General features: G+C 47.9%; 1 protein-coding gene across 14 annotated transcripts in view; it reads left to right on the top strand.

Moving 5' to 3' along the window:
* Window positions 1-14,792, top strand: part of ST3GAL3 (ST3 beta-galactoside alpha-2,3-sialyltransferase 3) — a 1,226,061-nt gene that overhangs the window by 903,672 nt on the left and 307,597 nt on the right. For all 14 annotated transcript variants that reach the window (XM_085602933.1, XM_085602932.1, XM_085602940.1 and 11 more), the window contains one exon: window positions 14,161-14,255. In XM_085602933.1, coding sequence (XP_085459059.1) covers window positions 14,161-14,255 — 95 coding nt within the window. The remainder of the gene's footprint in view (window positions 1-14,160; window positions 14,256-14,792) is intronic.

Raw genomic sequence — 14,792 nt, 5'->3', positions numbered from 1 at the left:
ACAGTGTGAGGGTGCTGTGAGGACCAGAGTTGTGCCCTTGCAATTATTTGTCGCTGCACACAGGCGTGACTTGCATTCTAATGGAGTGAGGTGTAGACACTTGGCGCTAGGTGCGCGCTGTTAATATACCAGCTGTTTCTCTGTCCAAATCAAGGGTACTCATTCTTTCGACCTCTGGAAGATGAAGAGCTGAGTGCAGGCACTGAGAGGTTACTCCGTGTCCATTTCTTCAAATATGTACACCCGTGCCGTGGATGCCCTACACTGAGCCGCAGGGACCCCCAGCATTGACCCCAAGGGCTGGTGTCTCTGGACGGTGCGTGCTTGTTACCCCCCCCTCCCTCCCCCCCCCAAGCGACAGGATTAAATAAGTGCCCGTGAAGAGGCCCTCCCTATGTCTGATGATCAGAGCCTGAGAAATGCCGCAGTGTCTCCGGACTGTAAGGACAGCTGTAGTGTCACTGAAGGGCATAGGGTCTGATGAGAAGGGCCAGAGAAACCCCAGTGTCTCCGGACTATAAGAACAGCTGTAGTGTCACTGAAGGGCATAGGGTCTGATGGGCAGGGCCAGAGAGAGCCGCAGTGTCTGCGGACTGTAAGGACAGCTGTAGTGTCACTGAAGGGCATAGGGTCTGATGGGCAGGGCCAGAGAGAGCCGCAGTGTCTGCGGAGTGCAAAGACAGCTGTAGTGTCTCTGAAGGGCATAGTGTAAAGGTCTAGCGAGAGCCCCGTTGTCTCCACACTGGGCAGGGATACCTTGGTTCCGCAGTAGGGGGCACTCTAGTGCCTCTGTAGGGTATGGGTACCTTGGTTCCTCAGTAGGGATCACTCTAGTGCCTCTGACGGGTAGAGATACAATAGTTCCTCAGTAGGGACCACTCCAGTGCCTCTGAAGGGCAGGGATACCTTGGATCTTCAGTAGGGACCACTCTAGCGCCTCTGAAGGGTGGGGATGCCGTGTTTCCTCAGGAGGGATAGCTTTAGCGTCTCTAAAGGTGAGGGATACCTTTGTTCAATAGTAGCAATCGCTCTTGCGTCTCTGAAGAGTAGGGGTACGTTGGTTCCTCAGTAGGGACCGTTCTATTATCTTTTCAGTGTGGAGATACCTTGGTTCTTCAGTAGGGACTGCTCTAGTGCTTCTGAAGGGTAGGGGTACCTTGGTTCTTTAGGAGTCATCGCTCTTGTACCTCTGAAGAGTAGGGGAACATTAGTTCCTCAGTAGGGAGCACTCTAGTGCCTCTGAAGAGAAGGGATACCTTAGTTGCTCAGGAGGGCCCACTCTAGCGCCTTTGAAGGGCAGGGATACCTTAGTTGCTCAGGAGGGACCACTCTAGCGCTTTGAAGGGCAGGGATACCTTGGTTCCTCAGTAGGGACCACTCTAGTGCCTTTGAAGGGTAGGGATACCTTGGTTCCTCAGTAGGGACCACTCTAGTGCCTCTGAAGGGTACGGATACCTTGGTTCCTCAATAGGGGGCACTCTAGTGCCTTTGAAAGGCAGGGATACCTTGGTTCCTCAGTAGGGACCACTCTAGCGCCTTTGAAGGGCAGGGATACCTTGGTTCCCCAGTAGGGGGCACTCTAGTGCCTCTGAAGGGTACGGATACGTTGGTTCCTCAATAGGGGGCACTCTAGTGCCTTTGAAAGGCAGGGATACCTTGGTTCCTCAGTAGGGACCACTCTAGCGCCTTTGAAGGGCAGGGATACCTTGGTTCCCCAGTAGGGGGCACTCTAGTGCCTCTGAAGGGTACGGATACGTTGGTTCCTCAGTAGGGACCACTCTAGTGCCTTTGAAGGGCAGGGATACATTGGTTCCTCAGTAGGGACCACTATAGCGACTTTGAAGGGTAGGGATACCTTGGTTCCTCAGTTGGGACCATTCTAGTGCCTCGGAAGGGTACGGATACCTTGGTTCCTCAGTAGGGACCCCTCTAGTGCCTCTGAAGGGTATGGATACGTTGGTTCCTCAGTAGGGACCACTCTAGTGCCTTTGAAGGGCAGGGATACCTTGGTTCCTCAGTAGGGACCACTCTAGTGCCTTTGAAGGGTAGGGATACCTTGGTTCCTCAGTAGGGGGCTCTCTGGTGCCTTTGAAGGGTACGGATACCTTGGTTCCTCAGTAGGGACCACTCTAGTGCCTCTGAAGGGTTCGGATACGTTGGTTCCTCAGTAGGGACCACTCTAGCAACTTTGAAGGGTAGGGATACCTTGGTTCCTCAGTAGGGACCACTCTAGTGCCTCGGAAGGGAAGGGATACCTTGGTTCCTCAGTAGGGGGCTCTCTGGTGCCTTTGAAGGGTACGGATACCTTGGTTCATCAGTAGGGACCCCTCTAGTGCCTCGGAAGGGAAGGGATACCTTGGTTCCTCAGTAGGGACCACTCTAGCGCCTTTGAAGGGTAGGGATACATTGGTTCTTCAGTAGGGGGCACTCTGGTGCCTTTGAAGAAAAGGGATACCTTAGTTGCTCGGGAGAGACCACTCTAGTGCCTTTGAAGGGCATGGATACCTTGGGTCCTCAGTAGGGACCACTCTAGTGCCTTTGAAGGGCAGGGAAACATTGGTTCTTCAGTAGGGGGCACTCTGGTGCCTCTGAAGAGAAGGGATACCTTAGTTGCTCAGGAGAGACCACTCTAGCGACTTTGAAGGGCATGGATACCTTGGTTCCTCAGTAGGGACCACTCTAGCGACTTTGAAGGGCATGGATACCTTGGTTCCTCAGTAGGGACCACTCTAGTGCCTTTGAAGGGTAGGGATACCTTGGTTCCTCAGTAGGGACCCCTCTAGTGCCTCGGAAGGGAAGGGATACCTTGGTTCCTCAGTAGGGACCACTCTAGCGCCTTTGAAGGGTAGGGATACATTGGTTCTTCAGTAGGGGGCACTCTGGTGCCTCTGAAGAGAAGGGATACCTTATTTGCTCAGTAGGGACCACTCTAGCGCCTTTGAAGGGCATGGATACATTGGTTCTTCAGTAGGGGGCACTCTAGCGCCTTTGAAGGGTAGGGATACATTGGTTCTTCAGTAGGGGGCACTCTAGTGCCTCGGAAGGGAAGGGATACCTTGGTTCCTCAGTAGGGACCACTCTAGCGCCTTTGAAGGGCAGGGATACATTGGTTCTTCAGTAGGGGGCACTCTAGCGCCTTTGAAGGGTAGGGATACATTGTTTCTTCAGTACGGGGCACTCTGGTGCCTTTGAAGAAAAGGGATACCTTGGTCCCTCAGTAGGGACCACTCTAGTGCCTTTGAAGGGCATGGATACCTTGGTTCCTCAGTAAGGACCACTCTAGTGCCTTTGAAGGGCAGGGATACATTGGTTCTTCAGTAGGGGGCACTCTGGTGCCTCTGAAGAGAAGGGATACCTTGGTTCCTCAGTAGGGACCACTCTAGCGCCTTTGAAGGGTAGGGATACGTTGGTTCCTCAGTAGGGACCACTCTGGTGCCTCGGAAGGGGAGAGATGCCTTGGTTCCTCAGTAGGGGGCTCTCTGGTGTCTTTGAAGGGTACGGATACCTTGGTTCCTCAGTAGGGACCACTCTGGGGCCTCTGAAGTGCAGGGCTACCTTAGTTGCTCAGTAGGGAAGGCTCTCCTGTCTCTGATAGGCAGGGAGAGCCATAGTTCCTTCAATACATAGTACTGCTCTATTATACCTGAAGTGTAGGGATACCCTTATTCCTTCGTAGAGACAGATCTAGTGTCTTTGAAGGGTGGGGCTATGTTGCCACCTCAGTAGTGATGGCTCTAGTGTCTTTTGAAAGGTAAGAACACCCTGGTTCCTCAGTTAAGGGTAGCTTTTGTCTCTCTGAAGGGTAGGGGTAACCTGGTTCCTTAGTAATGATAGTTGTAGTGTCTGTAAAGGGTAGTGATATCCCCTCATTATCTGAAGAGCTGGGATACCTCTGGTGTCTCTGAAGGGTAGGTGTACTTTGGCCCCTCTGTAGGGATGTGTTTTGTGTGACCGTGGGCAATGAACTCCACTCCGCTACCATTACATTGAAAACACGGAATTCATGCAACTCCGCCACATAGCGGAGTTAGCTGCTGCACCCACAACCCTTTGATAAAACAACTTTACCTTTACATGCTGAAAAGCATATAAGCAATTCACAAAAGTATAAAAATACCAGGCAATGAGAGAGGTGATGATTTTGGGGTCACCCTTAACCTAGGGGGAGGGCAAGCAGATGCACTGAACAAAAAGAGCATGTCATGCTTAACGATTCAGTGGTGGTCCCATCCTCCTAGGACCACCCCAAGCAACGTTATGGGCAAAAATACAATGCCAACCAGAGGCCCAGCAAAGCATTATGGGGCGAGATTCTAGAGTGCAGTGAATATTATGTATTAGCTCTCAGCTGAGCCAGGAGAGCCTGCCCCTTGAGGAATGTTTTGATATTGGATACTATAATATTCACTGCACTCTAGAATATCGTCCCATAATGCTTTGCAGGGCCTTTGGTTGGGATTGTATTTTGCCCCTAACAGTGCTTGGGGTGGTCCTAGGAGGAGGGGACCACCACCGAATCGTTCAGCATGATGTGCTCTTTGTGTTCAAGGCATCTGCTTGGTTCTCTCCCTACGTTAGGGAGGACCCCAAATTCATCATGTCTCTCACTGCGTGCTATATTTTCATTTTCACTTTTGTGAGATGACTATATGTATTTTAGCATGTAAAGATAGTTATTTGAAGTTTTACTAAAGGTATGTGAGATTTCTGTTTTATTAATCCACATTACATTGAAAACAGAAGATTTCTGTTTTATTAATATGCATAACACGTAATTCATGAATAAACTCTGGTGTAAGCTATTGCACCCACAACTCTTTAATAAAACAACTTTACCCTTACATGCTAAAAAGCATATAACCAATTCACAAAATTGAGCTTTGAAAAATATCAGTCAATGAGAGAGGTGATGATTTTTGGGTCCCCCCTAACCTAGGGGGAGGAGCAAGTAGATGCCTTGAACACAAAGAGCATATCATACTCAACGATTGTGGTGGACCCATCCTCCTAGGACCACCCCAAGCACAGTTATGGGCAAAAATACAATGCCAACCAAAGGCCCAGCAAAGCATTATGGGGCGAGATTCTAGAGTGCAGTGAATATTATGGTATTAGCTCTCAGCTGAGCCGGGAGAGCTGCTGCCCCTTGAGGAATGTTTTGATACTGGATGCTATAATATTCACTGCACCCTAGAATCTCGTCCCATAATGCTTTGCAGGGCCTTTGGTTGGGATTGTATGTTTGTCCATAACTGTGCTTGGGGTGGTCCTAGAAATATGGGACCACCAGCGAATCGTTCAGCATGATGTGCTGTTTGTGTCCAAGGCATCTGCTTGGTTCTGTCCCTAGGTAAGGGAGGACACCAAAATCATCACCTCTCTCACTGCTTGCTGTATTTTCATTTTCACTTTTGTGAGATGACTATATGCATTTTTGCATGTAAAGATAGAGTTACTAGTTGTTTTATCAAGGGTATGTGAGGTTTCTGTTTTATTAATGGAGATGAGACAGAACAGAGTTGCGGAGCGGAGCGGAGTTTACTGAGTTTTTTTATTTCAATTCCGCAGAATTCCGTGTAGTGGTACTCTGCCAACTACGCCCACCCTTAGCTTTCTGTCTCTGAAAGGTAGGGATACCCAGGTTCTGTAGTAGCGATATTTCTAGTAACTCTTATGTGTAGGAATACCTTGGTTCCTGTATGTATGTAGATGTTATTTCTATAGTGCAAACCTAGCGAAAAGGCAGCTGTGCGCTGTTCATGGTCAAAAGCAAGCTTAAAGTCAGCGAGTAAGAGGGGAGTCCCGTAGCTGGCGTGGACGGGTAATGCCCTGTGAAGTAGTGGTCTTTAAGGAGGTGTGTCTTCAACTCTTTCCTAGATTGGAGCAGCGTTGGGACGTCCTTATGGATAGGGAGATATTGTTCCAGCTCCTGGGTGCATTGAGGGAAAAGGCCTGTTGTCTTGTGGTTTGTTTTCTTGTTTTACACCTTCTTACACCTCCTAGTCTGCAGTCTGATGGTGTCCTGGCTGGGGGTGTGCAGAGAACCACCAGAAATGATGAGCTTGTCTGTAAGGTGGGTAGGGTGCTGGTAAATGATGCGGCTGGTTTTGAAGATGGTGTAGGTTGACAAGAGGAACCAATAGAGTTCCCTCAGGAAGGGGGTGATGTGATCATATTTCTTCGGGCCCTTGATGAAATGTGCTGCAGTGTGTGTGATGCCCCTAAGAGGTGATAGTGTGGAGTGGGGGAGGCCAGGGAGTAAGGCTTTATCACCATCCAGATGCGAGAGTACAAGGGCTTGTTTAGCAGTTCTGAAGTAGCTTGTGGAAGAAACAGTTTCACTTTCTTAAGAAGAGAGACCTGGTACTAAGCCGTCTTTGTTTTTTTGGCAATGTGTTCCTCGAGGAAGAGATGGGGGTCCTGGGGGAATGCAAGTGATTTGGCATTAGGTGAGAGTTGGGGTTCGAAGCTGTCAAGGTTCGTGTGATTCAGCCAGGCTTCTACTGTGTCTTGTTTGTTGTTCTTGACAAAAATAAATCTTCTGTTTCTAAAAGATATGGATACCTTGCTTCCTCGCTAGGGATAGCTCTTGTGTCTCTGAAGGATAGAGATGCCCTGGCTCCTCAGTAGAGATGGCTGTACTGTCTCTTCATGCTAGGGGGGCCTTGGCCCCTCAGTGGGACAGCTCTAGTATCTTGGAGTGTAGGGATACTCCTGCTGCTCCTTGGGGATGACTGCACTGTCTCTTCAGGCTAGGGGGGGCTTGGCCCCACGGTGGGGACAGCTCTAGTATCCTGAAGTGTAGGGATACTCCTGCTGCTCCTTGGTTTGGCCGTACTGTCTCTTCAGGCTAGGGGGGCCTTGGCCCCATGGTGGGGACAGCTCTACTATCCCTGAAGCGTAGGGATACTCCTGCTGCTCCTTGGGGATGACTGCACTGTCTCTTCAGGCTAGGGGGGCCTTGGCCCCACAGTGGGGACAGCTCTATTATCCTGAAGCGTAAGGATACTCCTGCTGCTCATGAGGGATGACTGTACTGTCTCTTCAGGCTAGGGGGGCCTTGGCCCCACAGTGGGTACAGCTCTATTATCCTGAAGTGTAGGGATACTCCTGCTGCTCCTTGGGGATGACTGCACTGTCTCTTCAGGCTAGGGGGGCCTTGGCCCCACGGTGGGGACAGCTCTAGTATCCTGAAGCGTAGGGATACACCTGCTGCTCCTTGGGGATGACTGTACTGTCTCTTAAGGCTAGGGGGGCCTTGGCCCCACGGTGGGGACAGCTCTAGTATCCTGAAGTGTAGGGATACTCCTGCTGCTCATGAGGGATGACTGTACTGTCTCTTCAGGCTAGGGGGGCCTTGGCCCCACAGTGGGTACAGCTCTATTATCCTGAAGTGTAGGGATACTCCTGCTGCTCCTGTTGATGACGGTACTGTCTCTTCAGGCTAGGGGGGCCTTGGCCCCACGGTGGGGACAGCTCTAGTATCCTGAAGCATAGGGATACTCCTGCTGCTCCTTGGTTTGGCCGTACTGTCTCTTCAGGCTAGGGGGGCCTTGGCCTCTCGGTGGGGACAGCTCTATTATCCTGGAGTGTAGGGATACTCCTGCTGCTCATGAGGGATGACTGTACTGTCTCTTCAGGCTAGGGGGGCCTTGGCCCCATGGTGGGGACAGCTCTACTATCCCTGAAGCGTAGGGATACTCCTGCTGCTCCTTGGGGATGACTGCACTGTCTCTTCAGGCTAGGGGGGCCTTGGCCCCACAGTGGGGACAGCTCTATTATCCTGAAGCGTAAGGATACTCCTGCTGCTCATGAGGGATGACTGCGCTGTCTCTTCAGGCTAGGGGGGCCTTGGCCCCACAGTGGGGACAGCTCTATTATCCTGAAGCGTAGGGATACTCCTGCTGCTCATGAGGGATGACTGTACTGTCTCTTCAGGCTAGGGGGGCCTTGGCCCCATGGTGGGTACAGCTCTAGTATCCTGAAGTGTAGGGATACTCCTGCTGCTCATGAGGGATGACTGCGCTGTCTCTTCAGGCTAGGGGGGCCTTGGCCCCACAGTGGGGACAGCTCTATTATCCTGAAGTGTAGGGATACTCCTGCTGCTCCTGTTGATGACGGTACTGTCTCTTCAGGCTAGGGGGGCCTTGATTTCTCAGTAGGAATAGCGTCCGTGCCTCTTAAGGGCGAGGATACCCTGGTGCCTCAGTAAGGATATCTCTGATGTTTCTGATTGGTTGCAATACTCTGGATCCTCAGTAGGGATAGCTCTGGTGACCACGACGGGTAATGATATCCTGGTTCCTCAGTAGGGATAGTTCTTCTGTCTCAGAAGTGATGGGGTACTCTGGTTCCTCACTAGGGAAAGGTCTATTGTTTCTGAAGGATCTAATAACTTAGTTCCTAAGTAGGAACAGCTCTTGTGTCTCTGAAGGGTACGTTTACCTTGGTTCCAGAGCCGGGAAGACTCTAGTGTTTTTGAGCAGCCTGGCGATCCTTGCCTTCTTTAATGTGTGTCATTGCTCTTGTTTAGAGATAGCTTGGTTCCTCAGCAGGGATAGTTACCTTGTCTCAGAAGGGTTGGGATACTTTGGTTCCTCAGTAGGTAAAACTCTAGTATCTCTGAAGGGCAGGGATAACTTAGTTCCTCAATATGGATAGCTTTTTTCCCCCTGTAGGATAGAGATATCTTGGTTTCTCTGTAGGGATAGCTCTCTTATTTCAGACTGGTAGGTATACTTTCCCTCAGTAGGTAAAACTCTAGTGTCTCTGAAGGGTAGGGATAAGTTACTTCATCAGTAGGAATAGCTCTAGTGTCTCTGAATGTATGGCGAACACTAGCTCCTTTAATGTGTGTTGTTGCTCTTGTTTCTCTGATGGGAGGTAGACCATGGTTCCTTAGTGCGGCTTGCTCTGGCATCTCTGAAGGGCAGGGTTACCTTGGTCCCTCATTAGGGAAAGCTGTTTTCTTTCTCTGAAGGGTAAGGATGACTTGGTTTCCCAGTAGAGACTGTTGTAGTGCCGCTGAAGGGTAGCGGTACCTTGGTTCCTCTTGAGGAATAGCACCCTTCTCTCAGAAGGGCAAGGATAGCTTCGTTTTTCAGTAGGAATAGCTCTAGTGTCTCCGGAAGGGTATGGCGAACACTGGCTCCTTTAATGTGTGTCGTTGCTCTTGTTTCTCTGAAGGGCAGGATATCTTGGTTCTTCAGTAGGAATAGCTCTTTATTTCGCTGAAGGGTAGGGATGACTTGCTTTCTCGGTAGGGACAGCCCTAGTGCATCTGAAGGGTAGATCTATCTTGGTTCCTCACTAGGGCTAGGTCTTTCTCCTCTGAATGGTGGTGATACCATGGTTCCTCTGTGGGGAAAACACTAGTATCTAGTGGCGTTTATGGATACATTTGTCACTCAGTAGGGAGAGCTCTTATTTGTCTTAAGGTTAGGGATATTTTGGTTCCTCAGAATAGAGAGCTCTAGTCACTCTGAAGAGTGGGAATTCCCTGGTTCCTCCGTAGGGCTAAATGTCGAGCCTCTGAAGAGGAGCGGCACCTTGGTTCCTACGAGCAGTGTTAGCTAGAGTATCTCTGAAGAGCCTGTGTCCTTGGTCACAATAGCTCCAGTGTCCCTGTATTTATTAAGGGTCAGCTGCCTTTAGATTTCCTAGTAGTATCAGACGCACGAAAAAGAGCAAATTCACAAATCTCAGGAGAAGCACATCCTCGTGATAAGGAATCAAAGTTAATAGATGCCTCTGGAAAGAGAGTAGCTGCTCTATCAGCCAATCACTGGAGAATAGCCAATACTCAAGGGCTGTTAGCTAGCTATGATAGGGCGCATTGGGAAGATATGGAAGAATTATTACAAAATCTTCCAGAGGAACACAAGTAAAGAAGGCCAGGAAATTGTGCAATAAGGCATACTCATTTCTAATTCATCCATTAGATGTGCTTTAGATGCTGCAGGTACAGCAGCCGGAGGACTCAATGCCAGCATTCTATTAAGAAGGCATGCATGGCTCCGAATTTCTGGTTTTAAACCAGAGGTTCAACAAACTATTCTTAATGCACCATTTGACAAAGAACCCCTTTTTGGGCCCAGATAGACCAATCGCTAGAAAAGATGAAACAGGACACAGAAGTGGCGAAATCAATAGGTGCCCTTCAGTCTCCATCAAATATAGGTTCCTTTCATCGCTCCTTCTACAGAGGGGGCTCCAAGAATAATACCACAGATGCCGCCACATCTTCATATAAAACACAGGCACAGTCCCCCTCCTCTAGAGGATTCTATAGAGTTGGATACAGAGGTAACAACTTCAAAGGTAGAGGGAGAGGTACAACGTCACGTACCCCACCTGCTACAAACAGTTACTTTATATCAGTTCTCCCCAAACATTCATCACCTGGAGGGGGAGACTACATCAGTTTCTACCTATTTGGCAGTCAATAACAACGGACAAATGGGTGTTGGATATTATCCAACATGATGATTACTGCCTGGAACTCACAAGCAACCCTCCCAACACTCCCCCTCGTGTTCACAAACTGTCTTTAGAACATAAACATCAACTCAAACAAGAAGTACAAACTCTTCTAACAAAAGGAGCTATAGAACTCGTCCCATTACAACAACAAGGGACAGGAGTATATTCACTATGCTTCCTAATTCCCCAAAAAGACGGATCGTTAAGACCAATATTGGATCTCAGACCGCTAAAGGTATACATATCGTCCGAACACTTCCACGTGGTCATTCTGCAACAAGTACTTCCACTTCTGCAACAAGGCAGCTTTATGTCAATGCTAGGCCTAAAGGACGCATACTTTAATGCACCCTTTAAACCAGCACATCGCAAATACCTCAGATTTGTGATGGGATAAAATCATTATCAGTTCAAGGTGCTTCTGTTTGGAGTAACAGCTGCACCCAGAGTGTTCACCAAGTGCCTAGCAGTAGTAGCGGCACATATGAGACAAAAACAAATACATGTCTTCCCATTCTTAGGCGATTGGCTCATAAAAGCCAACTCGCATCTCAAGTTTCTGCATCACACTCAAATTACCTTTAACCTTCTACATCAGTTGTAATTCATAGTCAATACACAAAAATCCCATTTTCAACCCAATCAGAAACAACCATATCTTGGAGCCATGCTAACCACTCACATGGCTCTAGCATGTCCCAATGCAGACAGGATTCAGCATTTACAGACACTGTTACTACAGTTTCAAGTCAACCAGTATCTCTCAGCCAGAACATTCATGTAATTATTAGGGATGATGGCATCATGCATTGCAATAGTGCCTCGTGCAAGACTAAACATGCTCCCTCTACAACAATGCTTAGCACGCCAGTGGAATCCAGCACAGGGTCAGCTGACAGATCTGGTGTTGGTAGACAGTCGCACTCATCACACTCTGCAGTGGTGGAACTCACAAAATTTGTCAAAAGAGCGGCCATTCATCTCACCTGGTAAAGAAAGTTGTCTTAATCCGGACAGACCATATAACAACAATGTTCTAAATACAAAAACAGGGGGGGAATGCTCTCTACAACTGTCTCGCCTCTCTCAGACCATTGGTGTTGGGCAATTCATCACAAAATCTATCTACCTGCAGAGCACCTTCCAGACAGAGACAACATTTTTGCGGATCTCCTCAGCAGCAAGAAACAACAAATACACAAATGGAATTGCACCCACATGTTCTCTTTCCTCACTTTCCAAAATGGGGATTTCCTCAAATAGAACTCTGTCGCAGCACAGAACTAAAAATGCCCAGACTTCGCCTCAAGGTTCCAACACCCTCTATCCAAAGGCAATGCCCTATGGATGAACTTGCCAGCTATATTTGCTTACGCTTTTCCGTCTCTCCCTCTCCTTCCATTTCTAGTTTGGAAACTCAGGCAGACATCTCTCACAATGATTCGCATAGCTCCCACATGGGCTTGTCAGCCATGGTTCACCACGCTGTTGGAAATCTCAGTGGTTCCACATCAGAAGCTTCACATAACGTCACATTTTTTCAAAAAGAACCGTGGAGAAATTCGACATCCAAATCCCAAAGACCTCAACCTTGCGATTTGGCTCCTGAAATCAGAGTTTAGTTGTCTAAACCTACCACCAGAGTGTATGACAGTTATTACAGAAGCAAGAAGACTTAGCATGTTATGCAGTAAAGTGGAAAAGATTTGTCATATATTGAAATGATAATTCAATTGACCCACTAGATGCATCTATACAAAACATTATTTGTTATCTTTTGCATCTACAACGTGCAGGTTTAGCCTACATATCTATTTGACTACACCTTGCAGCAGTAGCTGCATATCTTCAGAACAGGCAACATTATCCTTATTTAAAGTACCTGTGATCAAGGCCTTTATGGAAGGCCTTAAAAGAATAATACCACCCAGAGTACCGCCCACACCTGTCTGGAACCTTAACATTGTTCTTACAAGCCTTATGGGCCCACCGTTTGAACCGTTACACAACTGCTCCTTACAATTTCTTTCATGGAAAGTTCCCTTCTTAAAATCTATTACTTCACTAAGATGAGTTAGTGAGTTACAGGCATTAACCATAGATGACCCTTCTTTCAACTGCATAAAGATAGGATTGTTTTTCGTACAAACCCAAAATGTATTCCAAAAGTTGTCTCTGCTTTTCACATTAACCAATTGGTTGTGTTAACTGTATTCTTTCCTCAACCTGATTCTGTAGCAGAGAGGGCTCTACACACACTTGCTGTCAAAAGAGCATTACTGTACTACATTGATAGGATAAGAGTTCTGCAAAACAAAACCACTTTTGGTTGCCTTTGCTCCACCTTATAAAGGGAAACACATCTCAAAATCCAGCATTTCTAGAGGGATTGTCAAATGTATGCAAAGTTGCTATGTTAAAGCTAAAAGAACTTTAACAGTACCTCATAGAGCACACTACTCACAAAATAAGAACACCCATGGCTTTTTTAGGTAACAGTCCCATAGCTAACATATGTAAGGCAGCTACATGGTCTTCACCACACACATTTGCAAAACATTATTGTGTAGATGTGTTAGCACGTCAACAAGCTAATGTCAGACAGGCAGTGCTAAAGACACTTTTTCAAACAACTGCAACACCCACTGGTTAGCCACCGCTTATGGAGGGTACTGCTGCTATACAGTCTATGCAAAGCATGTGATCTACAGCTCACATGCCTCAAATGGATTGTTACTTACCCTGTAAGGATGTGTTGTTGGCATGTAGAGCTGAAGATTCACATGCGCCTTCCCTCCTCCCCAGACACCTATGGCTATTGCAGTTTTTTCACTATATACACGCATGGACATCTCTATACTGCACTTACTTACTCCATTCTCCCCCTCTTGTGGGAAAACAATCTAACAATGGAGTCGATGCCCATGTGCACTATCACCGAAAGGAGGAGTCTCCTTACCTTGTCACTGGGAAAGACTTCTTAAAAGGAAAGCAGCTTGCAAACATCCGTATCCAACACTAGATGGCAGGAGTATGCAAAGCATGCGAATCTACAGCTCTACATGCCAATAACAGATGCTTACATGGTAACTACCATCCTTTTCCTTTCTGCAGTGCTCAGAGAGCAGTGGGACGATGCTTCTTTACCTTAACAGAGGAGCCGCGGCTGGCATCCTCCCATCACCTTGTGTGTTTGATTGCATCTCCTTGCCAGGCACACATTGCGATGGCAGTGCTCGTCATACCTCTTGATCACGGTGGTTGCCCCTATTTTTCCGCCACATTTCTTGTATGTTTCTTGAGTGCCTGTATTTTGCTGAACCTGATTCCTGCACACTCACTTGATCTTTCAACCCAGTGCTTCAACATAGCATAAAACCTGGTGCTCCATAATGCAGATGTTAGTCATTGTATTGACACTGTCCTGCCTCCTAACCCCAAAAAACACACTCAAGAAGGGCTAATGAATGAACCAAACACAAACCTGTCTCCTGAAGCTGGGTTAGGTGCACCGTCCTGGGTGCAGCTTGGCATGCAACTGACTCTTTCTCCTACATTTGTTCTTTTTGCCTCGAATGTTTGTTTTTCTGCTCAGCCTGGTGCCTGCCATCCTGCTTTGCTTATCGCCAGATATGGAACTCTGTGCTCCAGTAACACAAGCTTGCAATTGTCTTTCAGGTTCTCTAAACCAGCACCAATGTTTCTGGACGATTCCTTCCGGAAGTGGGCCAGGATCCGGGACTTCGTCCCTCCTTTTGGGATCAAAGGACAAGGTAAGATGGCTGTGTGGCATTATCAATCCATCACTCAATAGCATTTATCCTACAGGTGTTAGGGACATGTGCTGGCCTCCTGATCATCCCATTCGTCACCATTAGTCTTCATTTCATGGGTTGTATGGGGACAGGAGCGTAATTCTCATTGGTCGGGACAGTAGCATAGTCCTCATTGGTCAGCGCCACACGGCACATCGTGATTGGCTCTCACATTGTTGGAATTACACGATCCCTCTCAACAGTAGTTGCAAATCCTATGGCTTTATCTTACTTGGACAATACCCCTCTTGCAAGGGGATGTCAGATTAACTATTACTGGAATTGATTGAACTCTTGTTAATCCCTTATTGGTTGTATCGATGAGCCATCAAATACCTTTCCATTGTCTCCCTGCAAATCCTCCGCATGAACAATAATAAGGGTGGGAGGGGCCTTGTAAGTATTTTTGGGTACGTGATAGGTACAGCAAACGTTCCCTGTATGCAGGTAGCTTTCGCCTTGGCCTTTATGCATGTGGATTCCAGTGGCGACTTT

This window comes from Triturus cristatus, chromosome 4_2 (assembly GCF_964204655.1).
Source record: "Triturus cristatus chromosome 4_2, aTriCri1.1, whole genome shotgun sequence".
In the NCBI taxonomy this organism is placed as follows: Eukaryota; Metazoa; Chordata; class Amphibia; order Caudata; family Salamandridae; genus Triturus; species Triturus cristatus.
This window is presented reverse-complemented; position numbering and strand designations above follow the sequence as displayed.